This window comes from Rhinatrema bivittatum, chromosome 16 (assembly GCF_901001135.1).
Source record: "Rhinatrema bivittatum chromosome 16, aRhiBiv1.1, whole genome shotgun sequence".
NCBI classification, from domain to species: Eukaryota; Metazoa; Chordata; class Amphibia; order Gymnophiona; family Rhinatrematidae; genus Rhinatrema; species Rhinatrema bivittatum.
Genome location: NC_042630.1, coordinates 34,233,907 through 34,260,257, shown reverse-complemented (window position 1 = coordinate 34,260,257; position 26,351 = coordinate 34,233,907). Strand labels below are relative to the sequence as shown.

At 44.3% G+C, this 26,351-nt stretch overlaps 1 protein-coding gene across 12 annotated transcripts in view; it reads left to right on the top strand.

Moving 5' to 3' along the window:
* The first annotated feature begins 226 nt into the window (after window positions 1–226).
* HDGF (heparin binding growth factor) overlaps window positions 227–26,351 on the top strand; it is a 142,552-nt gene continuing 116,427 nt past the window's right edge. For 4 of the 12 annotated variants that reach the window (XM_029581177.1, XM_029581174.1, XM_029581176.1 and 1 more), the window contains exon 1: window positions 228–970. In XM_029581177.1, coding sequence (XP_029437037.1) covers window positions 884–970 — 87 coding nt within the window. In that variant the 5' untranslated portion in view covers window positions 228–883. Of the gene's footprint in view, window positions 971–26,351 lie in introns of all 12 variants that reach the window. The other 8 variants (XM_029581181.1, XM_029581178.1, XM_029581182.1 and 5 more) reach the window with 3 other exon arrangements.

The following is a 26,351-nucleotide window of genomic DNA, read 5'->3' as shown; positions in this document are numbered from 1 at the left end:
AAACTGCAAAAAGTATAAACGGAGAACCCCAAGTCCAGCCAGAAAGTGACGTCACGAAAGTGTCACTGTCAAATGGAACGATTCGATTGTGACCCTCTCGATCGCTTCAGTCCGACCTCGGTTCTTTAGTCTGCGTCGGAAAACTGCGTGCCAGATCCCCGGCGGAGTTGGAGGGGGACGAGGGCGGGAGGGGGAGGGGAGGGGGGAAGGGGGAGGAGGATAGCCAGATAGGCACTGCTAGTCGAGCCCCGATTTCACGGGGTGAAGGAGGCGGGGAGACGAAGGGCAGCAGGAAGCTAAAAAAAAAAACACCAATCGCTTTTCGAACACAAACAACCGCCCACTCGCTTTAGCCGAAAAGCCAGCAAAGAAAACATAAAGAAAAGAACAAACAGGAAAGAGAGCGCGAAAAGAGGAGGTGTTGCTGCTCGCTGCCATCGCTTCGTGTCCCGTTGTGGCCACCGTCTGCGCCCTCCTTAGCAGCGGCCGCGCAGGAGCAGCTCCGGCCGTTAGCAACCCAGGGAGGGAGGGCGCGAGAGAGAAAGAGCGCGCGCGCGCGGGGCCTTGCTCTTCCACTCGCATCACGATATTAGTATCGTTGTTTACTACCTGGAACGCTCATATAGCCTTTTTTTTTTCTTAATTTAATTTGTTTTGTGCGTTCGGCGCCCGCGAAGTGGACTCGTACGTGCTTTGGGTTTTTTTTTCCCCTCCCCTTCAAATTTTGGTTTCCCCTCCCGTCTCGCGCGCGCCTTTTACTCTCCTTCCAGCCTCCCGCCGTCGTTAGTGTTTTTGGGGGTGGGGGAGTGAAGGAAAGAGGAGGCGGTGGTTCCCACCCCCCCCTCAAGCTGTGCGCGTGTGTGTGGTGCGGGGGGTGGTCACCATGTCCCGTTCCAACAGGCAGCGAGAGTATAAGGTCGGGGACCTGGTCTTCGCCAAGATGAAGGGCTACCCGCACTGGCCGGCCCGGGTGAGTCGCTGCAACTTTTTTCCTTTAACTTTTTTTTTTTTTTATTCTCTTCTCCCCCTCCCCCCCCCCCCCCCCCCCCAATATTAAGTTGGGCGAAGGGGGCGCTGCGGCTGCTGTTTGGTTTCTCTGTGTTCAGTTTCACGATTGTTTCCCTGCCAGGTTATCTCATGAGATTATATAATTACATATATGTGTGGACTGTATAAATAGGAGTGCCCTGCGCATGTAGCAAATTATTTGGGTATGCGCGCGCGCTTGCAGACTCTCGCAAGGGCATCGTACTGGTAGGTAGAGGGCCTATAGAAATCTCAATAAGCAACAGCAAAGTCTTAGCCCGCCTTCAGCACCAGGTCTCCTAGGCGGGAAATACATTCCTCCTCTCTTTAAACTCGGAGGTGGTGAACGGCTTATAAACGTGCGGGGGAAGCGCAGGGCTCCAGTATAGGCCTCTCTGCCCCCCCCCCCTTCCCCCGTTTAAAACGTGCAAAAGGATCATGCAGGCTCTAGAATTAAAAAAAAAAAAAAAAAGCAAGGACCTAGAGGTGGGGGGAACAGTTTTAGGCCAGCAGAGCTGACTGGGGACTAAATTTGCAGCACTCCTATAAGGTATCTAATGCAGGTTATTGTTAAATCTAGAAAGTGGTAGTCTCCAGTAGAATGCATCACTTTGTGTTCCTTTCATAAATGGGATTTTACGGATCAAAGTTTTATTTTATATTCTGCTTTTCAAAGCAGATTATGTAGGTATTTCTCTATCCCCAGAGAGTTTATACCTGGGGAAACAGGGATTTGCCCAGGGGTCACAAGGAGTGGCAGTGGGATTTGAACCCTGGTTTGTAGATCGCTGCTCTAACCACTAGGCTGCTACTCCACCTCGATCGTTTTCTGAATGTAAAAAGTATGAAAACATAGGAAAGAGAGATCTGGTTTTTAACTAGCTTTTATATTGGTTGTATGGGTTTTAAATAAGATGTGAATATATTTGTGTGTTTAGAAAAGAAATGGGTATCTAACAAATTTAAATATTGCTTTTTAAACTGTTGGCTTTGTATTCAGTTCGTAAAGTGACTTTTATTTATTTTTTTACTTTTCAAAAGTGCTTCAGTCCTCTTCTAAGCTATTTTTTCTTTTTGAAGAAGCAATCAATTTTTTTTTTTTTTTTTTTAGAAGTTACTTCAAACCTACTTTTTTATAGCCACACTCATTTTAAGGGTCTAAAGGACATGAAGTTGAATTAACTTGTATGAAGTCATTTAAATTCCACATCATGTATATAGATTGAAACTGAATTCATGCAGAAAAGGTTTGAATTACATACAGTACTGATTCTCTTTTTCCTGCATTCTCATGGGTGTGTTTAGTGTCCTGAATTATGAGTCAGAATAATCCTTAGGATAAAAAAATCAAACGCCTCTCGCCTCCAGAGTTTGATAAACTCAGGGAGATATAGTCAAACTGTAGTTGGGTGGTTATGTTATGATACCTGCAAGGCTTCTAGGATCCCCCCAGCAGAGCCAGATCCACAATTTAGGAATCCTTGGATAAGGCTAGAAGAGCCAAATATAATGTGGGTCGTCATAGCAATTTAAAAAAAATGTCTTGGATGAAAGCACTGCTGTTCTGGGTGGAGAAACTATTCTCATTGGTAAAGGGGAGGACCTAAATATGTGTAATGTTATTTTTAGCACTGATGCAGTCTAAATAATTTCTCTAAAAACAGCACGGTATTTCTAGTGACTTATTTCTTAATTGTACACTGAAACTTCTCAAAACAAACTGATGCTTTCAGCATGTATTCTGGACCAGAAAGAGACTAACTACTTAGTGTTGGGGTATTTGCCAGGTACTTGTAGCCTGGATTGGTCCCTGTTGGAAATAGGACGCCGGGCTTGATGGACCCTTGGTCTGACCCAATATGGCAATTTCTTATGTTCTTAAATTGTCTCTGGGCTCACCTTGGATGTGTTCACACTTGAACACGTTTGTTTTTAAATATGTTGGTGATTTTGACCACAACTGGAATTTGGTATGGAACATTCACTTTACTCATATTTGAATTGAGGCTTCCAGAAGCAAGAGTTTTCTATGCATAAACAAGCATGTTAATTTCAGCTAATAATTTGAAGGTTTTTTTTCTTATAACATGTATGTGGAAGAGAGGAAAACAAAAGCATTACCCTATGTGTGTGTGTGAGGGAAAACTGGATGTAGAAGTTTGTAGTGCTTTTTGTTCTGATTTCACTTTTTCACATCCTGCTCCAGACCTCTTGATGATAATATAAAGGAGAAAAAGAAAGTGCAGTTGCTTACCTGTAACAGGTGTTCTCCTAGGACAGCAGGATGTTAATCCGATGGAGCCCGACACGGAAAACTTTTGTCAAAGTTTCTAGAAGCTTTGATCAGCACACTGAGCATGCCCAGCATGCCGCTTATCCACGCGAGGTCCCCCTTCAGTCTTGTAACAGAAGAAAATACAAGCGAAAAATAAATCAACAAACCCTAAGGAGAACCCAACTCTGTGGGGAGGTGGGTGAGATTCCTGAGGACTAACATACTGCTGTCTTGGGAGAATACCCGTTACAGGTAAGCAACTGCGCTTTCTCCTAGGACAAGCAGGATGGTGGTAGTTGCATATGAGTGAGTACCAAGCTCCAGGCTGTCCCTGTTCACAGGCTAGACCACAGCGACCGAACAAAGTGCCAGCAGGCACAACAACTATGGCGCTGTGGGCCAGTAGGCGACTGTCTGGTTCCCACAAGAGGCACAGACAGGAAGGGTTGGGTTCAGGTCTGGAAGAGGTTGTGCAGGATGGATTGAGTGAAGGCACTGTCCTGACATCCATCTTTGTCCAAGCAATAATGAGCCACAAACGTGTGACGAGAACTCTGGGTTGTGGCACGGCAAATTTCGACGATAGGGACTACACGCAAATGAGCCACCGATTTTGCCGTAACCCGCACAGAGCAAGCCTTTACTCTGCCAGCTAGCTGAAGACCCGCCTGCGCATAGCAGAAGGCGAAGCAATCCGCCAGCCAGTTAGACAAGGTCTGTTTACCCACTGCTGTTCCTAGCCTGTTGTTATCAAAGGACACGGAGCTGAGTGGACTGCCTGTGGCCGACTGTGCAATCTAAATAGAAAGCCAATGCCCTTTTTGCAGTCCAATGTATGAAGAGCCCGTTCCCCTGGGTGGGAATGAGGCCATGGAATGAAGGTGGGTAAGACTATGGGCTGATTTAGGTGGAAATCAGTCACAACCTTGGGCAGGAACTTAGGATGTGTACGCAGGACCACACTGTCATGAAAGAACCTCTTGTATGTTGGGTACGTAAGCAGAGCCTGAAGCTCGCTGACTCTATGAGCCAAAGTGATTGCCACCAGGAATATAACTTTCCAGATGAGGAACTTCAGATCGCAGGATTGCAGCGGCTCAAAGGGAGGGCATATGAACTGTGCTAGGACAATGTTGAGGTCCCAAGATGCAAGAGGAGGCCCCGCATCAAACGGCCAACTAAAGGCTGCACTGAAACGGGGGTGCCCGCAACACCCCGATGGTACACACTTACAGCGCGAAGGTGAATCCTGACCAAGCTGGTTTGAAGCCCAGACTCGGAGAGGTGCCACAGGTAGTCAAACAGCTGGGGAAGGGGACATGAGAGGATCCAAGCCATGTCCCGCACACCAGATGGAAAATCTTTCCACTTTAAGCTGCAGGTCTTCCCGGTGGAAGGCTTCTGAGATGCCACCAGCACCTGGGAGACACAGCCCAGGTGCTGGTGGCATCTCGGAAGGCTGAACATCAACATCCAAGCCGTCGGAGCCAACGCTCGGGGGTTTGGATAGTGCAGGGTGCCCTGATTCTGCGCGATGAGATTGGACGCCGTCCCCAGCCGAATAGGGGCCCGTACTGACAGGTCCTTTAGAAGCGGGAACCAGATCTGTCTGGGCCCAAAACAGTGCCATAAAAATCATGGTCCCTCTGTCCTGTTGAAGCTTCAGCAGCCCTCTTCAAGAGGAGAGGGGGGGGGGGGGTACGCATACAGCAGGCCCCTCCCCTAGCGGAGGGGAGGCAAAGAGGTCCACATCCGGCGTACTTCACCGGCAAAATAGCTTGGTTGTTATCACCGGGTTGAGAGACCATTCGTGTGGCTGGAAGGACCAACTTAAGCGGTCCGCCAGTGCGTTGAGTTGTCCTGGCAAGTATGTTGCTCGCAGAGACATCCCCTGTGACAGGGCCCAGGTCCACACTTGCACCGCCTCGTGACAGAAGGAATGAGCCAGTGCCGCCCTGCTAGTTGATATACCACACTGCTACTTGGTTGCCCATCCGGATCAGGACTTCCTTGTAAGAGAACCTGAACGCTCACAAGGTGTAATAGATCGCCTGAAGCTCCAGGAGGTTTATCTGACAGCAGGCTTCAGAGGTGGTCCAGAGACCCTGCGTGTGGACGCCGTCCACATGGGCTCCCCAGCCCTGAGGAGAGGCATCTGTGAAGATCATCTGAGGTGGAGTAGTTTGGAAGGGAAGACCCCTCTCCAAGTTGGAGAGGTCTTCCCACTAGGATAGAGAAACTCGTAGAGGTTCTGTGACTGACGTGAGTCTCAGGTCCTGGGAGGCCTGTCGCTATTGCCATCGCAAGGTCCATTGAGCCCTCCACATGCACAGGCAGGCGAGAGGGGTGACATGGAGGGAGTCCGCCATGTGGCCTAGTAGTCGGAGCAGAAGGAAGGTGGATACCTGCCGGCTGTTGCGGACAAAGGCTGTCAGTGAGGCGAGGGTGAGAGCCCGATCTCAGGGCAGAAACGCTTTTGCCTGTTGTGTCCAGCTGAGGAGATGGGAAGTGGTGAGACATGGGGTAGTTGATAACAAACCCCAAGGCCTGTAGCATCTGCACTGTTAGGGCTAGAGTGCTCAGGGCCCCTGCGTGGGAATTGCTCTTGACCAACCAGTCGTCTAGGTACGGGAAAACATGCACCACCTGATGTCCAAGATAGGCTGGTACCACTGCCAGTCATTTGGTGAAGACGGGGGGGCTGAGGCCAACCAAAAAGGCAGCACCCTGTACTGGTAATGGGCATTCCCCATCACAAAGCGGAGATACTTTCTATAGTCGGGGAAAATGGCTATGTGCATGTAAGTGTCATTTAGGTCAAGGGAGCAAAGCCAGTCTCCTCTTTTGAGGAGGGGAATTGGTGTGCCCAGAGAGACTATCTTTATTTAAACATTTTTATATACCGACCTTCTTCACAAGATATCAAGTCGGTTAACAGTACAGAAATTGAACAAGCTTCTCACAAGAGAAAGTTCAGTGCCCTGAGGTCGAGTATGGGGTGCAAGCCACCATTTCTCTTGGGAATGAGGAAGTACCTCGAACAGTTCCTTGCCCCCCAGCAGGGCAGAGGGCTCTAGTTTTACCGAGCCTGCTACAAGAAGAGCGGAGAGCTCCATTTGAAGAATGACTTGTTGGATGGACAAACCCCAAGATGGACATGGGGGGGGGGGGGGGGAGGTCTCTGGGAGTTGACTGAAGTTGTTGAGACACTACCCCTGACGAATGATGGCAAGGACCCAATGGTCAATGTAACATCCTCCCAGCGATGGGCGAAGCCTAGGAGCCTGCCTCCTACTGGGGGATCAGGTGTCAGTGCTACGCTCGACTGACTTTTGCTCCCTCACTGCCAGTCAAAAGCCTGTAGCCGGGGCTTGCTGGGATCTGGGTACTCGCTGCTGGCAAGGGCGGCCCCTGGAGTGCTGCGTGGCAGATGAGCACAAGAGGATAATATTTTCTGTCTGTAGAAGGGCTTCCAGGATCTTGGCCTGGAGGATTTCTTGGCTGAGGATGGGGCATCGGAGGTGCTGGCGGAAAGCCGTTGAAGGGTGTTATGGTGGTCCTTCAATTGCGCTACCGCATCCCGGACCTTATCCTCAAAGAGGTTTTCACCTGTACAGGGGAGGTCCACAAGCCTTTCCTGCACCTCTGGACGGAGGTCAGAAAATATGAGCCAAGCCAGGCCATTTTCCGGGCGCCTGTGCCCACTATGGCCATGCGGGCCGTTCTCAGAGACATCAGAGGTGGAACGCACCTCATGCTTGCCAGCTTCTAGACTCAGCAGGACAGTGGCCAAGAGTGCCTCTTGTTACTGTTGTGGCAAGCCCTCTGCGAGGTCCTGGACCCATTTCCTGAGATTCCTGATGTACTGGGTCATGTTTAGCTGGTAGGCGGCAATAAGGGCGACCAGCCTAGCGCCCTGGAAGTCCTTCCTGCCCAAAGCATCAAGCTCCCTATGCTTTCACCCCGGGGGATGGGGCAGAGGTGTGTGTGGAGGAGTACTAGACCAACTTCAGGATGGACTCCACAACCAGCGGGAAGATGCTGCTTCTCAAATCCCACAGCTTGCTGCACCAAATAGGTGGCATCAGCCTTTCTGTTGACAGGGGAGATAAAATAGGTTGCTCCCACATCTGGAGGTCCTTGAAGATGTTATGAATGGGAATTGCCACGATCTCCTTAGGAGCGTTGACGAACTGGAATTTCCAGAATCTTATGTCGTGCATCCTTCTCCGTGAGTAACTGAAAGAGAATGGCTTCAGCCATGGCCCCGACGAACCCCGCAAAGGACAGATCCTTGGTGCTGTTCCTCTGGCTGGGAGGGCTCCGAGAGGAGGTTGTCGGAGTAATCAGAGGACAACTCTGTGGAATCATCTCACCGAGGGTCATAAGGCCCTTCCTCCTCACTAGGGCCAGCGTGACGTGGGCAAGGCCCTTGAGGGCATTGCAGGAATCTGTGGTTCTCCTGGCATTGAAGGGACCAGAGGCTGTGGTAGGCTGGAGAAGGCAGGGGCTCGGGGAACCGTGGTCTGGGAAAAATGGTACCAACTGTATCTTCCTCCTCGGAGGATCGGGATCATTCTGGTGGGGAGCATCAGTGGCTGTTGGGGAACTGAAGGCCCCTTGGGCACCGATTGCATCAGTAGGACGCCTAAAAGGACATCCAGACGCTCCAGCAGAGGTGCTAAAATCAGCGGAGGCTTGGGCATCGGTATGGGTGCTGGCAGCTCAATGCTCTGAAGTGCTTTGAGCACCACAAACTGCATCCTGTGGACCAGCTCCTCCTGAAAGTCTGGAGTGGCCAGGACTGAGGGAGGGGGGGACAAGGTGTCAACAGCTCTTACTTGGGTCTCCAAGGTGGCACAGCGCCTGGCACAGATATCTGAACCCCTGGGACTCCAGGGCATCAGGGATGAGCCCTCCAATGGCCGGTGTCACTTCAGTGGCAGCTGCTGATGCCGAACTGGAGCAGTGTGCCGGCAGTGACTGGCGATGCTTGCAGATCTCCCACTGTGCTTGGCCTGGTCTTTCCCCGGTGCAGAGAAGGCAGAGGACCCTGATGTCTGGGAGAGCAGTGAAATCACAGAGGATCTGTCACCGTTCCCGCTATCCTTTGAAGAGCTAGCGAGAGGAATGGCGAGAGGGAATGTATTAAGAGGCTCCCTTCAACATCTCAGAGACAATGGTTCTGACGCATGATTGGAAGCAGCAGACTTTGAAGAACTGAAAAGGTTCTCCATCTTGTCAAGGCGCGCCCAACGGCCTTTGGGCGTCATCTGGTCACACAGACGACACCCACGGACGTCGTGCGAGGCCCCCTCAGGCAGAGGATGCAAACCTCATGCGGATCCGTGATGGACATGGTCCGCGAGCACTGGGAGCACCCACGAAAACCGGTTGCCATGAAAAAACATCCAGCGTTCGGTCGATGACCGGCAGTCACCATAAGGTGATAAGTCTGGAATTGACCGCAAAGTTAAAAAAGCCAAAAATTACCTACCACTCCAAGGAGGCACCGACCACGAAGGGGGACCAGATGAGGAAACCTGGGGGAAAAAAACCTGAAACTGTCGAGGAAAAAGTAAGAAATAGAGGAGTTCCACGATCCATGAGGCAAGTGCATCACAGAAAAGAAGAGAATGCATGCTCAGTGTGCTGGTCAAAACTTCTAGAAACTTTGACAAAAGTTTTAACTACTCGAATATATAGCTTTCAGTAGCAATATGTAAATTATGTAGTGTATTTTTCTCTTCTCAAGCAACAGTGAAAGAGTGTGTACTGACTAATGATACACTCATACTGATTGTATCATTAGTCAGTACACACTCTTTCATCTAAGTTACTTCATTAATGAAAACTATTGAAAAGCCATGTGTGTGTGTGTAAAACCAATTTGAATGTTTGTAACTGAAATCAGAGTTCTGCAGGGAGCAACCCTTGACTGTTTTCCAGAGGGATTAAATGGTAAGACATTCTAGGGAAACAATTTTTGTGGTGGTTCTATACAATGTTTATTTACATGTAGCATTGAGGAAACCCGGTTTGTTAAATATAGCAGCAGCATCCAGTATATAAAGAGACATGTACCTTTTATTCAAACACTCATTTTTTTCCTTTCATCATATACATTTGAAAGCATCTGTAGCTCTCTTAGAGCCATCTCTTGTGTATAACACTATAATTGTGGCCATATTTATTTACAGCCTTCAGATAAAGAGCACAGTGGGGAAACGTTTGGATGAAGGAGGAATATAATGAATGTTGAAATAGCTTTGCTTCTAGCAACACAAATGTTTCATAGTCTTTCTCCACAGCTTAATTTTTAAATAAAACAAGCCAAATAAGACTTTGCCTTGCCTATGTAGTGCCATAAAGCATGAAAATCGTAGGCCAACGTTATTTTAATGTCATGTTCCCTAATTATTTTCTGTTTGTGTTGCATGTAACAGCCTTGACAAACTTATGGCACTTATCCTAAAATTGAATCACTCTCCATTTAGACCTTTTGAACAGTTTTTGTTACACAGCTTTATAGTCTGAATTTATTTTATTTCTTTGGGTTTTATATACCGTCACTGGGGTTCCATCGCAAAGGTTCACAACAATAAATACATTATAAACAATCAAAATATATATAAAACTTAAATTACAACCGATAGCAGCATTACATAAAATAATCCTAAAATACATCAAAAACTCCTGTTCACTCCACCTCCTTTCTCCTAAAATAAGCTACTGTATGAACTCTAAACTACCCATATAGTGGAATTTTTAAACCCAAGCCAAAACAGAATTGAGTCTGTGCACACAAACTACTAGACTGACCTGTTTTACTCTCCCCTCCCCACCCCCAAGTGGGTCTTCAGATAGTGACCCATTGTTTGGGTTTGAGCCACAGTTTTAATAACATTCTTCTATCTGGAATGGCTCTAGATTATAAACATGACAGTGGAAAAAGACCATGCGGCCTATCTAGTCTTTCCTTCTAGTACTTCAGCTGGGTGTAGTAACATCAAGTGGAATAGATCAATGGAAGGTAATTTTAATTTTAAACTTCTTTTGTTTTCAGAGGCACACTGTGGTAATGTGTAAAGTTTCAAGAAGTGTATATGTGTGTGGGAGGGGATGGAATGGGTGAGGGGACATACACCAACTTTTTTTTTAAAACAGTAATACATAACAAGGTATTCATGATTTGTGATCCTTTTGAAGCATGGGAAGACATTTAGATGTTGTTTGAATTGGTTAACACAAAAGACTGTTTGTACTACCGGATTAAGCAAGTGACCTGGCTGTGAACAGAGCTAAAATGTGCATGGCCAACTGCTTTTCTTCAAGGATTGCAAGAAGATGGATGTAATCATTGTAACCAGCCCCAACCCAATGCCAGCTTGTTCTGAGTAAAAACTGGAAGCTGTTGAAGTCCACAATGTGAATTTGTCACTGTTCTAAATTAAGTAAATCTTATTAAAATTTGGGTAATATATTTAGTGTCTTGATCAAGTGCTTGCTAGTAGAGTTGCCATTTCTAGTAATAGACAGTAGGAAGGTGGGATATGTAGACAATTTTAGTCAGATGTGTAAAACTTGTAGAATTAGTAGATGAACCACGAAGGATCACACTTCTTTGGTTGGCTTTGTTTATTGTATGTATTTGTAATGTAAACTGCCATATACTCAGGCATGTTCTCATCTAAAAAAAATTGAACCCTAAAATTGAGTTGGCTTACTAGGGAAAGAAACTCCACTCTCCCCACTAAACCTCAGCAAAATATCAGATGTGTGACATTTGCTTATTTTCTTTTTTGGATGGGATTTTTGTAAGCTTGCCCCTCTGAATTTTTGAGGAAGTGTTTAGTTTTGGGGGGAGTGGAAGGAGCTTTTGTAACAGGAGGGGTTAATCCTTCTTTGATTGTGTTCCTAACATTCTTGTTTCCCCAGTGGGGTCGGGTGGCAGGGCATTAACCTTTATTCCTTCATTTCCCCCCCCCCCCCCCCCCCCCCCCCCCCAGTGTTGTACAGGTTTTCAGTCTCCTCCAAAACACCAAGAAGGGACAGTCCTCGTATCATGGCTCAAACCTTACTCTTTGGTCTTAACCAAGGAGACATGCACTATGTGTTACTGCAGAGAAAAGCATCTTGTCATGCTGCCATAATCCATGCTAATTAAGCTCATATACCTGCTTAGGGAGGGGATATAAGTTTCATGTGTTGGCAGGGAGACGTCCTTATAATACACGACATTCTGATGAATTGAGCATGTGCTTTTTTTTTTTTTCCTCCTTCAGTAGATTCATTTTACTGCTGCTTGCTGATAGGATTAATAAAATATGCCATATGAATTAGATTTCTGTATAATCTTATTTGTTTTATCTCCATATTTGTGAAGGGTTTTTTTTTTTTTACAACAATGACCTGAGCTCTTCAAATCAGTTTGAGACTTTGAGCTTCATGTATTTTTTTTTTTTTTTTTTGGGTTGGGAGGAGTGTGTAAAAGTTCCAGAAAGAGGAAAAGCACATCATTCAGAAACCAAAAACCCTAAGTGGCATCAAATTACATTACAGGGCCATCTTTTTTTTTTTTTTTTTTAATCTTTTTGTAAAGGTGATTCACATTACTTTTCAGTTACCATGGAAGCCACTGTATAGTAGCATACCCTAATTACATATCACCTTATTAGATATGTGGCATGGTCTCCTAAAAGACACCACTCTGTATTTAAACTTGTCAAGTGACTCTTTGTCTGTTAAAGTGAGGAATTTCTCAGGTTAATCACTAATAACAGGTACAGATGGTGTGTTTTTTTTTAAAAAGGGGTGTTGTGGGCTGTACCATCCTCCCTGTGCTTTTGTATCATCTTAGCCTATGATGCCTTTTTTTTTTGTGCTGGGTCAAATCTGTTTGTAAATTTTAGAGATTGTTTTCATTTTTTTAAGTAGCATTTCAGATTTGTCAATGATTAAGAAATCTAGTTTTGGTGAGGTCAGAGAACTGGTGTAGATTTCTCACCTGTCACAGCCGAGGTGTTGGATGAAGTAGAACTTGATTTTTGGGTTTGACACTTCCTCCAACTCCTTTGGGCTTCCAGCTCAATTTGAGCTGCCTTGCACTGAGCTACGATGCATAAGCCTTCATGCTCAATTTGGGCTTTATTTTCCATAGTTTACAAAAACTGGGCTGTGATTTGGCGAGAAATATGACAGCCCTCAGCCAGAGGTCATGCACCAGGATCCACTTCTGGAACCCTTTAATTACAGGCTTTAGGTTTGGGCAGTGTCTCCAAATGGGTTTATTTTGCACAAAGCTTGACTGAAATGAGCCTCATTTATAAGCCAGAAAATGCTGGGAATGTTCTAGTCTCTAAACTTTACTGCTAATGCCCTTCTTGGAACTTGCATTGTGCTAGAGAGCCTCCTCCAGGTTTTTAAGGATCTTAAATTTTTATCAATTGCCCTTTGCATCTTTTCCTTTTGATATTTGCTCTTCATATACCCTAGAGATTTAAATGGTGGTTTTTTGGTGTAAAAGTAGCAGTGTATCAGCGCTCTTTATCTTCAGGGGCCCACCTAATTGTACATAATCTTAATTTTTTCATTAGCTTTGGTGCTCTGTCTGCTGGAATAGGTTCACCATGGGTCTGATCTTCACCTGAAATTTCAGCACTATTGCTACTATCGTCATTAGCCCTACTGCTTAGGAGATAAGGATGGGCACCTTTTTTTTTTATCCTGGATGATGCATGGCCAATGTAAGGCTTTCTCTTTGCTTCCTATTACACTTTAGTAGTCTAGATATTATACAGCACTCAATCTAATTATTCTCTCTCCACTATTGGCTGTCACCATTGTGTAATGACTGAGACTTAACTCGCCCACCCCTCCCTGCAGGACTGGGATGGAAATGCTCTTTTTTGGTTCTTTTTCTGTGCTTTGTATAATTTTTGTACTTATTACCATGCGGCAATGGCCTTTCCTTCACTGACATGCATTGATGGAAGGAACCAGTTTCCTTATATTTAGTCCATATGCATTACAAAAGATTGATAAAGCTGACTTCTGTGTTTTTGTTATTGGGGTGCCGGCTGCATAATGGATTGTATTCCTGTGGTGCCCTAAATGACCTCCAAATAAAGCCATGGTGGTTTCGCTCTAGAAATAGAGCCTTTTCCTCCTACTTCCTAGAAGGCTGAAAAATTATCTACCAAAATGAGCTCAGATTCTAGCTTTATATGTACAGTCAACTGTAATTCTTTTTCTCCTTTTTTAAAAGCTGTTTCTTAAAAAAAAAAAAAAAAAAAACCAAACCCAAACCAACCTGCAAACACTCGGTAAAGTCCGCTCTCCCGCGGGACTCTGTAAAGTCCGCTCTCCCGCGGACTTTACCGAGTCTACTAGCGCCTCCTTTTTGACAGGAGTGGCGGCTGTCAGCGGGTTTGACAGACGCTCAATTTTGCCGGCGTCGGTTCTCAAGCCCGCTGACAGCCACAGGCTCGGAAACCGGACGCCGGCAAAACTGAGCATCCGGTTTTCGACCAGACAGCCGCCGGCCGACTTCAAATTATTATTTTTTTTTTTTTACTTTTTTTACTCTTCGGGACCTCCGACTTAATATCACATGATATTAAGTCGGAGGGTGCACAGAAAAGCAGTTTTTACTGCTTTTCTGTGCAGTTAGCGCCTACCTTTGGGTAGGCGCTAATTTCTGAAAGTAAAATGTGCGGCTTGGCTGCACATTTTACTTTCTGAATTGCGCGCAAATACCTAATAGCACCCTCAACATGCATTTGCATGTTGTGGGCGCTATTAGGTTCGGCCGGTTGGACGCACGTTTTCCGCCCCTTACTGAATAAGGGGTAAGGGAAAACGCGTTAACAGTGTGCTCCGGAGCGCACTGTACTGTATCGGCCCGACTGTTAACCAGTTAGAATCAAGATTACAGCAGGTGCACATAAAGATGAAGCAATCAAAAATTCAGAAACTTAAATGCATCTTTTTGGGAAAAAAAAAAAAGAAACATGAAAGTTGTCATGTCTGGGGGGGGGAAATCATTTTGAGTACCTTTTCAGGGAAAAGACCTATGAATATAGTTTTGTGAAAAAAATCAATTGGCTGTAAGCTGGAAGAATCGAGGGAACTTGAACGAGAAGATGTGAATCTGTTATTTATACTTTCAGGTAATAGGACTAGGGGCATTCCATGAAGTTAGCAAGTAGCACATTTAAGACTAATCTGAGAAAATTCTTTTTCACTCAACGGACAACAAAGCTCTGGAATTTGTTGCCAGAGGATGTGGTTAGTGTAGTTAGTGTAGCTGGGTTCAGAAAAGGTTTGGATAAGTTCTTGGGAGGAGAAGTCCATTAATCTATTAATCAAGTTTACTTAGCGAATAGCCACTGCTATTAACTGCATCAGTAGCATGGGGTCTTCTTAGTGTTTGGGTACTCGCAAGGTTCTTGTGGCCTGGTTTGGCCTCTGTTGGAAACAGGATGCTGGGCTTGATGGGCCCTTAGTCTAACCGAGCATGGTATTACAGTGCCTTGTAAAAGTCTTCACACCCTTGTATATTTGTCACATTCTGCTGTCTAAAAAATGCAAGGTAGGTATCATGGTTCTTACATTCTATCTGTGAGACCATCCAGCCATAATAGGCTTTTGCATTCCAGTGGGAGCACTGAGAGGAGAGGATCACCTTGCTGGTGGCTGAAAGGAATCAGTAAGTTTTTTTGCTTGGGACATTGTCTTTTTCAAAAGTATTGGGGCAAGTTAACTATTTGGGAATATTATTTAGTGTTTGTGTGTTTTGTGTGTAGACTGTTTGTATTTTTAAATGGTCAGTCAGTAAGGCAGCTAGTAAGCAGAACAGAGTGGGGTTTTTTTTGTTTATTTTTTTAAATACAAAGTAGCCAGAAGCTAGAAATAAGCTAGGAGCAGTGTATACTGAAGTAAAAAGGTTAATGAGTTCAGTTCAGTTACTCACCTTGGAAAGGTGTTGAGGTAGTGTGGTTTGGTTTGATTAGGTACCAACATTTGATGATCAAGAGAGCAGTGAGTCACTCTGGCTGACTAACTGAAGTTAGACTGTTTGGCTTTCCCAACCCTGCCACCCTTCGCTCATCCTTTAATTTATAGGCAAGTGCCACTTTCACAAAAAAAAAAAAAAAAGAACAAAAATTGAGTTTGATCAGTCCCTTGTAGGCCACTACCAGACATATAGTGAATTCACTAATACATTTAAAGGACGTTAATTAGACACATTCCTACTCCCATAGCAACCTAAAACTTAACTAGGAACTGAACAAAATTGAGATGAAGTCAGCAGCCCAGCAGCAAGAGGGGGCTTCCCAGTCTTTTGCATCGAGTGTCACATGTATGATTTTTTACCCGCCGGTGAGAAGTTGTAGATGTGCATGCGATGCAAAGAGCTCCTGGCTCTCAGAATGAGTCTGATCTTTGGAGGCTAGAGTGGCAGCCCTGGTGCTGCCTTGGAGGAAGAAGGTCTCATGATTAGACAGCATCAACCTGTTGCAGCAGGAAAGACTAGGGGACACTCCATGAAGTTAGCATGTGGCACATTTAAAACTAATCGGAGAAAGTTCTTTTTTTACTCAACGCACAATTAAACTTTGGAATTTGTTGCCAGAGGATATGGTTAGTGCAGTTAGTATAGCTGTGTTTAAAAAAGGATTGGAGAAGTCCATTACCTGCTATTAAGTTGACTTAGAAAATAGCCACTGCTATTACTAGCAACGGTAACATGGAATAGACTTAGTTTTTGGGTACTTGCCAGGTTCTTATGGCCTGGATTGGCCACTTTGAAACAGGATGCTGGGCTTGATGGACCCTTGGTCTGACCCAGTATGGCATGTTCTTATGAGACTTATAAACAAGGCTTGATAGAAGTTTTTAAAAATAACATGATAGTCCCAGATACTGATAACAAAATAGTTTTGTTCTGCTTTAATGTACATTTTACAGGCTGTTTATTGAAACTAGATGGCAACTGATAGAAGGAAATGGTGACTAAGAATGAAATAATGGATCCTTGTACGTACCTGCATCAGTCCAGACTGCTGGGTTATGCCTCCCTTCCAGCAGATGGAGACAGAGAAGAACTTGAAGGGCACCCCTGTAAGTAGGATGCATCACCTGCAGCCCCCTTCAGTATTTCTCTGTCTCCAGCATAAGGATGAAATAATGGTTACAGTTCACCAACTACTTAAAGAAAAAAATAAGTGCACATTGACAGAATGACAGAACAAACACTTATAATAGTTGAGTTGTCTGAGTTCAAAGAAATTCATTTACATGAGTAAATAGCGATTTACCTCCATAAATTAGTTAACTAAAAAATGCCCTCCCTCGACTCACTTATAGGTTGAAATGGTGTTCCACACAGGGGGAGTACCTTTAGCCATTTTGGCAGAGGTATTATCGGGATGGTATTCTTGATAGGATTAGAAAATAATGTGCATAGATTACCTTTTCAAATCGTGTTTGACATGAAAAATCTACCCACAAAAAGTTTAGTGAAAGGAGTAAGTTCATAGTTTGTTTCATTTATTTATTCCTCAATTTCCAAAAGACCAGTGCAAGCTACAGTAAAAACACACACAAAATTAAACATATAAGAAAAATTACATGAATGACTTGTGCTCCTTGTCAGACGGACAAGTGCAGAGGTGGGATGGTAAGAGGAGAAAAAGCAGAAATGCTGAACCAAATAGTTTTGCTCAAGAGTTCACTATAGAAGGGGGTTAGAGAAGAAGCATGGAGTTGGAAGGGGTGATGTGGTACAGAGACCAAAGCATTTTATAGAACAGAAATTTTGCAAAGAACTAGCAAACCTAAGAGTAGACAAAACTATGGGGCCAGATGGGATATATCCTAGGACAGTAATGTTCTGGCAGGTCCAGAATATATATACATATACAACTCACCAAACGAAAAAGATATTCTGATATCACAATAACAGCAACACAAACTCACTCTACTGCCAGGCACAATAACCCTACTTATAAAAAGAAAGGAGTTCACCAACAGTGCATGTCCTATTGAGAACACAACAAATAAATTGATGTATTTTACTAGCCTACATGCTAGTTAATCTCACCTCTGTCATATACACAAAATTGACCAAGTACAGAAATACCACAAACTACAAATATAGAGACAAACTGGAATGGAAACCCCAAAAAAGCCACAGTGCATGCAGTACAAAACAGGAGAAATGGAAACAAATATAGCACCTAACGTATCAAAATCTGCAATAATGCACACAAACTAAACTAATCTGCACAGTTACATCTGCATTATGGCATGCACTCAAATGTAACAACCCTACCCATAAAAAGGCAACACTACAAATTCTAATCCAGGCCCTAAACACCAATACACCTCCAATTAGGAAAACAGAACAAGCCAAGCTGCTATAGATCCCCACAAATAAATAATTGTAAGACTATATGAACAAATGTTTCAAAATAGCTGAAGAACAGAATAACATCTAACAATTAAAAAAAAATTTAACATTATTAAAAATTCTCCAAACACCAATAAAGTATTTCAAAACAGCAGACATTACATAATGATCCTTGCCACCAGACCTTCATCTTGAAACATGCACCCAAAAATTTAAAAAAAAAGCTAAAAACCTGGCTGTTCAAGCAAGCGTTCCCTGAATAATATCCCCCATCCCTCCCTCTTCTCCCTCTATTGGCTTATTAAACAAGTAAATAACTGCTACGAACAGTCATATCCCCGCCTATATGTAAATAACATACACTGTACATAATGTTTCGCCTTTAATCAATTAATCACTGATCCCAGTGTTGCAACTGTTCTGTTTAACTGTTAAAATCTCTGCTGACCCCCCCCCCCCCCCCTTCGATGCCTGCCCCTGTTCATTGTAATTTCTCTCTTGTTCATGAGTTAATTGTAAACAGATATGATGTCCCACACGAATATCGGTATATAAAAATCATTAAATAATACCCCATAATTAAAATGGCAGCCATTCAAGAAAAATGAACTTAAAAAGCTACCTTTGCTTACCCTCTCCAGCAGTTCTCCTACTCCTTTCCTTTGCAGGCCATACCAGAAGCAGCAGTGGCTGCTGAAGGTGTGCTCACAGTCCTCTTCCTTAGGGACCACAACCAGTCTTTATCTCTCTTACACACGCAAACAGTTTCTCTCACACCCAATCTCCCCGACCAGTTTTGGGGTCTCTCACACACATGCACACTTCTTTCTCACGTTGCCTCTCTGACCGGTCTCTCTCTGTCTCTCACTCACGTCGTCTCTCTCTGTCTCACAAGCACACCACACACACACACCAGCCCCCAGCTGATCAACTCCAGTCTTTGGCCCTGCTGACTTGGTCACCAGCGGCAGCTAACAATTCTGTTCTTTGGCCCTCACCGGCTGCGGGTAGCATGCAATACACCTACCGGTACTTGGCGAATCACTGGTGTTATGGCACACCGGTTGAGAATCACTGGTATAGAGTATGGGAAAACACATGTCAGATCATGATGTTGAAATGGCATAGAGAATCTAGCAATAGATATTGGCACCCATAGGCTTGCATGATTGCAAGCCTCAAACCTTAAGATGCACAGGAAAGACTTGCTGATGAGATGTCAAGGAAGGGGTGGTTCAAATTAAAACCACTATGCTATGCTTCAGACCCTCTCCTCTGCACTCTTATTTACATGCTTTTAATATACCGACGTTCAGGACAACAGTCTTATCACACCGGTTTACATTAAAACTGAACCTGGGAAAGTTACAAATAACCAGACGAATAATCAGAATAATCAAAATAAGTTATAAATAACTGGTGGAGAGATTAAAAACGAAAAATTTAAGTAAACCTAGTGAAGATACCTAGAGAAAAGGTGATTAGAAATTAGCTCTGAGATTAACTTAGCTTAGTTTTTTCAGGGAGAGGGGGGGGCTATCAGGATAGAGGCTCTAAGGGGGAAGGGGGGGGAGAGGATAAGCATGGGTAGACATGGAGTGATAGGGATTTAGTTACATCGAATGTTAAATCAAAATGGCAGCCTAAATAGATTGATGGAAGCAAGTTACTGAACCGGTGACATAGTCAACGGTTTGTTTTAGTGCCGCCTCGGATTAAGGAAAGGCTTGTTTGAAAAGCCAAGTCTTTTAAGTTCTTCCTGAATGTAAGCGGGCATTGTTCTTGATGTAGTTCAGAGGATAGAGAGTTCCAATGATACGGTCCTGCAGTGGAGAAGGCGCGTTTCCTTTATGGAGGGGTGGAGCGTGGACTTGGTGGAGGGAACTTGGAGGGTACCTTTATAGATCTCTCTGGTAGGTCTCATGGAGGCGTGTAGGTGGAGTGGGATTTTTAGCTGGAGTGAGATTGTGGATGGTCTTGTGGATGATGGTCAGGGATTTATAAAGGATTCTGAAGTTGATGGGAAGCCAATGTAAATTCTTGAGAATGGGTGTGATATGTTCTCTTCGACTAGAATTGGTTAACATCCTTGCGGCTGCATTCTGGAGCATCTGCAGAGGTTTGATTGAAGTTGTGGGGAGGCCAAGGAGTAGAGAGTTGCAGTAGTCTGTTTTTGAGAATAGGGTGGCTTGTAGGACTGAACAGAAATCGTGGAAGTGCAGGAGAGGTCTTAGCCTTTTCAGGACTTGTAATTTGTAGAAGCATTCCTTTGTAATATTGTTAATGAATTTCTTGAAGTTCAGTCGATTGTCTAGTATAGTGCCAAGATCTCTCACTTGGGTTGAAGAGACTGAGGCTGTATAGAGATTGTTGAGGTGGGAGGACTGGTCGTTGGGGGAGATGAGGAGTTCAGTTTTGTTGGTGTTTAGGACTAGATTGAGGCTGGAGAGGAGCAGGTTGATAGTGTAGGCAGCTGTTCCAGAATTTAAGGGTTTTTGAGATGAAATCTGTTATGGGGATCGATATCTGAACATCGTCAGCGTAAATGAAGTGAGTTAGGTTCAGATTTGTGAGGAACTGGCAGAGGGTTAGCAGATATGTTAGAGTGTGGGAGAGAGGGATCCTTGTGGTACTCCATGAGAAGAACTGAAAGGATGGGATTCTTTGTTGCTTATTTTGACCTTGTAGCTCCTATTGCTCAGGAAGGACTTAAACCAGTTGAGGACTGTACCTGAGATGCCAATGACTGCAAGGCGGTTTGAGAGTTGGATGATTAACCGTATCAAACGCAGCTGAAATATCCAGTAGAGCTAGAAGGTATGATTGACCTTTGTCTAAGCCCATGAGGATATTATCTGTGAGTGAGATGAGGAGGGATTCTGTGTTTAAGAATTTCCGGATCTGTACTGAGCCGGGTAGAGAATCCTCTGATTATCCAGAGAGTTGGGAGTTGACCAGTTTCTCCATTAGTTTGGCCATAAAAGGAAGGTTAGCAATAGGGCAGAAGTTAGCTGGGTCTACTGGGTCCAGGTTTGGTTTCTTAAGGAGTGGTTTAAGAGGCGATTTTCAGAGGGTCAGGTACTGATCCTTGTGTTAGGGAGCAGTTTATGATTTCTGCTAGTGGCTTGGAGATCGTGCTTGAGATGGTGAGTAAGAGTTTAGTAGGGATGTGATCTGAGGGGTGTGAGGAGGGTTTCATTTTCTTAAGGATAGATGCAATTTCTAGGGATGATGTGAGATCAAAGGTGTCGAAGTTCGCCTTAAGGCCATTAGGTGGTGTGTAGGGAGGGGGAGGTTGAGTATTCGAAAGAATGAGTGGGGCTAAGAGGTTGGAGATTTTTTTTTCGAAAAAGGTTGCCAGTTTGTTAGACTTAGATTGAGCTTTGTCTTCTGGGATGGAGGGAGGGGAGGGTTTTGTAAGAGCTGCGACGTATGAGAACAGAGTCTTTGCATCGTAGAGGAAGTTGTGGATTTTGCTGGCGTAGAAATCTTTTTTTAGTGCGGAGTATGGTGGTTTTGTAGACTGACAGTGAGGTGGGTGAGGGGTTCTTGCGCCATCTCTGTTCCTTGTGTCTAAGCTCTTATTTTAGGTTCTTCAGCTCTGGTGTAAACCATGGTTGTTTGTTTTTAAGAGCTGGGTTGATTTCTTTGGTGGTCTTGGGACATAATTTGTTCACCACTGAGTTGGTAATGTTGAGCCAGGACGTCATGGCGGAGTCTGCGTTAGTAAGATCCAGGTTTTGAAGGTCCTTCGAGAGGTAGGAGCTGAAGGTCATCCATAGAGCAGGGTTTTCTGAAGTGGATGTGTGTTTTGGGAAGAAGGGGGGGTTGATCTTTCTTAATTGAGAGGTCAGAAGTGATCGAGTGGTCTGATCAAAGGATAGGGGTGCAGGATGGAGGGGATATGAGTGCGACGGATGAGTTTATGAAAATGAGGTCCAGAGTATGGCCGGCTTTGTGAGTGGGCTTGTTGATTATTTGATTGAATCCCATTGCCTTGAGGGAGGATAGAAGGACTTCACAGTTGGGGGACATTGGAGTCTTTTCTACATGAATGTTGAAGTCCCCTAGGATAATAGCTGTATTGACTTGTTTGGCGATAAGCTTGGACCAAGGAATTGTGTAAGAGGGGATGTCATGATGGGAATCAGGGATCTCTTTTGGTGGGGGTGAGTAGGGATCGCTGGTTTTCTCCTGTTGTAGTATGGATGGTTAATTATGGGGATAGGATAAGTTAGCATCTTAGAATGCTTAGTTGAGAGTGTGGCTGTTAAGATGGCTTGTGTATTGCTTCTCTTGTTATGGGTGAGGGGAAGAGCAAAGTGTGAGCGTCCTTCTGTTGCTGAGCTGGAAGTGGAATGAGTGCTAGGCAATTATCTCTGGGTCGCACTAAGGGGCAGGCCCCTTAGGTCGCGCTCCTTCGTGTGTGCGACGCCTGGCGCGCAGGGCCTGGATTTAAAGGGCCTTACTTGGCTCCTGGAGGCTTGTGATTGGTCGGCCGGTTCTGAGGGGTGCGGCTTTGACACCATGTTGCTGCTGCTGCTGGTCCCCGCACGGCTCGGGTGAGTGGGCTCTTGACATGCTGTTCTCCTAGGAGCTTTTAACTCTGTCCTCAAAGGAAGTATTACCCTCTGCCCCCTCTTTCTCATCAGCAACAGGGACTTTGCTTTCATCCCACACTGCAAAGAGCCTGAAAGCCACAATTGGGATGCAGTTTTGACTGTATCCAAGAAGATATAGCTAAGATCCCAGTATCTGTGATAGATTATTGACCTGTTGGTTGAAGGTTGAGGTTTTATGGAAATGTTATCCTGGAATATCCTCAGGCACTCGGGTTCTTCTTATAATCAGAAATGTATGCAGATTATATCTTTTGAAAACGCCAGCAAATTACTCTTGGTTTGCTTCTTAACATAAGGAGCTGTTGCAAAAGGAATTCTTTCTCTTAGCGGCCTATGTGATCAAACCCACTCTACCAGAGGAAGAAAGGGCAATACATTTATTTTAAGTACTTCCTGATTCCAAAGAAAATGGGAGGACTCATCCCATCCTAAACCCAAGGGCTTTGATCAAATTCCTGGTAAACGAAAAGTTTGAAGGTTTCCCTGGGCACTTTGATTTGAATTCCAAGGAGCTTATGCTCCTTGGAACTGAAGGATGCTTATTTCCACAGAGATTTCCAGGTCACAGATTTTGTAGCAGGGAAATAAATGCTACCTCCAGTATTGTGTACTGCTGTCTAGTGTTGGTGCAGTGTTTGTTCACAAAATGTCTTGCATCTACATGTATTGTGGGTGCGCACATTTTGCTACTTGGATGATTGGCTGGACAAGAGCGCATCTCAAGGAGGTACCATAGAATCAATAAGCAAAACCATCTGGGTGTTGGAGTTGCTAGGGTTTGTCATAAATTTATCCCAAAATCCCATTTAAGCTGGTCATCTCAATTGGAATTTATAGAAGGTGAAAAGCCTTTCTTCCACAAGAAAGGATCATCACACTGATGTCTGCAGTGGAAGAAATAAAACATCAGCAACCATTGCCATGGGACATACTGAGGTTGTCAGACTTCATGGCATTAACAATACGTGATATGAGCCAGTGGACCCTATGAAACAGGTAGACACAGGCCACTTAGGATCTTCAAGACAGAATTCAGATCACTCAGCAGCTCAAGGATTTTCTGTACTGGTATCCCATCCTAGCAAATATGATCAGATAATTCTCCTAACCACAGATGCATCCAATCTGGGCTGAGGCATTCAGGTAGATGGGCTCCACAGTCGGGGTCTCTGATCTGCCCTGGATGAGTTCCATTGCATACATTTCCTAGAGCTAAACGAAATACTTTATGCTCCAGAGGTTTTCAGAGGTTGGGTGGCCAATCAAAATGTCCTCTTTCAGAAGGACAATTGGTTAGCTGTGTTATACATGAAGAAGCAGGGAGCAACATAGTTCTATCTCCTGTGTCATGACACTGTCCAGATGTGAGCCAGAAAAATTTCTCAGGGAATGGACCTTAGGGCTTTGTCCTGTCAGGAAAGGAGGATGTTTTAGCAGACAGACTGAATCAGATTTTGGAACCTCATGAATGGTTTGTGGACCAGGGAAAAGCAAATATGATATTCTATGAATGGGGAGCCACCCATGGTGTTTCTTGTGAATTGAAAAGACCCAAACGTCTGCTCCAGGAGGATTCTAGGCAATCTGGTCTTGGGTGCTTTCTCCCTAGATGGGGGAAGAGTCTTTTAATGCGTTTATCTTCCACTTTCTCAAGTGGCATAAACTTTTCTAAAACTCGAAACACTGGGGAACTATGATCCTTATACCCCCTATTGACATAGATTGGTTCTCTAGTGGTGTGCCTCAGGGATTGGTCCTTGACTGTCTCTTCCCCCCCCCCCCCCCCCCCCCAACATTTTTGTGAATGACATTAACAGCAGGGTTGTTGGGAAAGATTTGTCTTTTTGCTGATTATACCAAAATTTGTAATGGGGTAGACAGCCAGGAAGGAGTGGAAGCTTGAGAAATGATTTAATGCTAAAAAATGCCAAGTAATGTGTTTAGGAGGCAAAATTCTTCTAAGCACAAAGGAAGAGCAGGATCTGGGGGTAATTGTAAGGTGGACAAATGGGTGGATAAAATGACGGTAAAAGCCAGAAAGATGTTTGGTTGCATAGAGAGAGGAATGGTCAGCAGAAAAAGGGAGACGATATTGCCCTATTTAGGTCCCTGATGAGACATTACTTTGACTACTGTGTACAGTTCTGGAGACCGCACCTTCATAAGGATATAAACAGGCTGGAGTCGGTCCAGAGGGTGGCTACTAAAATGGTCAGTGGTCTTTGTTCTAAAGCATATGGGGATAGACTTAGAGATCCAAACATATATACCATTTATTTATTTATGAACTTTTCGTATACTGACATTCGTAGAACACATCACGCCAGTTTACAATTAACTCAAAGAAAGGAAAGTTACATACCATAGAGCGGAGGTTCCCAAACCTGTCCTGGGGAACTCCCATCCAGTCGGGTTTTCAGGATATCCACATAAATATACATGAGATAAATTTTAGCATGCACTGCCTCCATAGTATGCCATCTATTTCATGCATATTCATTGTGGATATCCTGAAAACCCGACTGGTTGGGAGTTCCCCAGGACTGGTTTGGGAACCACTGCCGTAGAGGAAAGGCGATATAGGGGAGATATGATACACATTCAAATATCTCAAAGGCTTCCATGCACAGCATGTGAGCCTTTTTCAATGGAAAGGAGGGGTCATGAGATGAGGTTAAAAGAGGGGTAGACTCAGGATAATTTTAGGAAATATTTCTTTACAGAGAGGGTAATAGATGCATGGAACAGCCTCCCAGTGGAGGTGATGGAGACAAAAACGGTATCTGAATTCAAGAAAGCATGGGATAAATACAGGGGATCTCTAAAGAAATGAGCATTTAATTCCCTTAACCTATCTGAGGATCTCTCAAATTCTTGTCTTCTAGAAGTTTCCACAAAGAAAATCTTTTATGGTTTTAAATAGAGGACATTTTGCCTTCTGGTGTGAGGGGGAAAACCTTGCATTCTTTTTCTGTTCCATACAAAAATTGGTTGAATACCTTATACATCTTTCAGAGTATTAGGGTTCACCTCAGTGCAGGTGGCACTTACCACTTCCTTATAGAAGATAAATCCATCTTGGTATGGCCTTTTAGTTGTCAGATTCATAAGGGACTTGCTTCAGTTGAAGCCTCCCACTGTTTTGGTGTTCTCATAGGACAGAAAGATGCAAGCCTTCACAGAATTCACTCTCCAAATGATATCCGTGATGTGGGCTAGCACGCACTGCTGAGCCATGTGCATGCTAAAAGCTTCTAGAAGCTATAAAGTAAACTTCGGTATGGACTTCATCAAATGGTGTCGGTCTTTCATTGCTGTCCTCTGAGAACTCCTGTTGCAGGTAAGCAGCTTTTGCTTTTCTTCTGTTCATACCTTTGCTATCCTGACTTCCTTAGATATTCTTTTCTGTCCTCCTTTCTGGTGTACCTTGTGAATGTTAATATTTTTGCTTGTTTTTTAGCTACTGAAACCATTTTGGTCTCTTTCCTCTCATTTTCCTAACAAACATTTGCAGCCTTTCCTATGGTTCCTTTTCATTTAATCCCTGTTCTTCGTAAGAATTTTCCCACCCTGCCAGTACGCCTGAGGTGTAGACCCTGACTTTTTGTATAGTCTCCTCTGCCTATGCACTCTTATTACGCCATACTGTCTGAACATTTTGAGCTCAGTCGACCATTTATTCGTACATTAGAAATATTTTCCTCATTTATAAATTCTAAGAACATAAGAACATGCCATACTGGGTCAGACCAAGGGACAATCAAGCCCAGCATCCTGTTTCCAACAGTGGCCAATCCAGGCCACAAGAACCTGGCAAGTACCCAAAAACTAAGTCTATTCCATGTTACCATTGCTAGTTAATAGCAGTGGCTATTTTCTAAGTCAACTTAATAGCAGGTAATGGACTTCTCCAAGAACTTATCCAATCCTTTTTTAAACTGACTTTTTTATACTAACTGCACTAACCACATCCTCTGGCAACAAATTCCAGAGTTTAATTGTGCATTGAGTG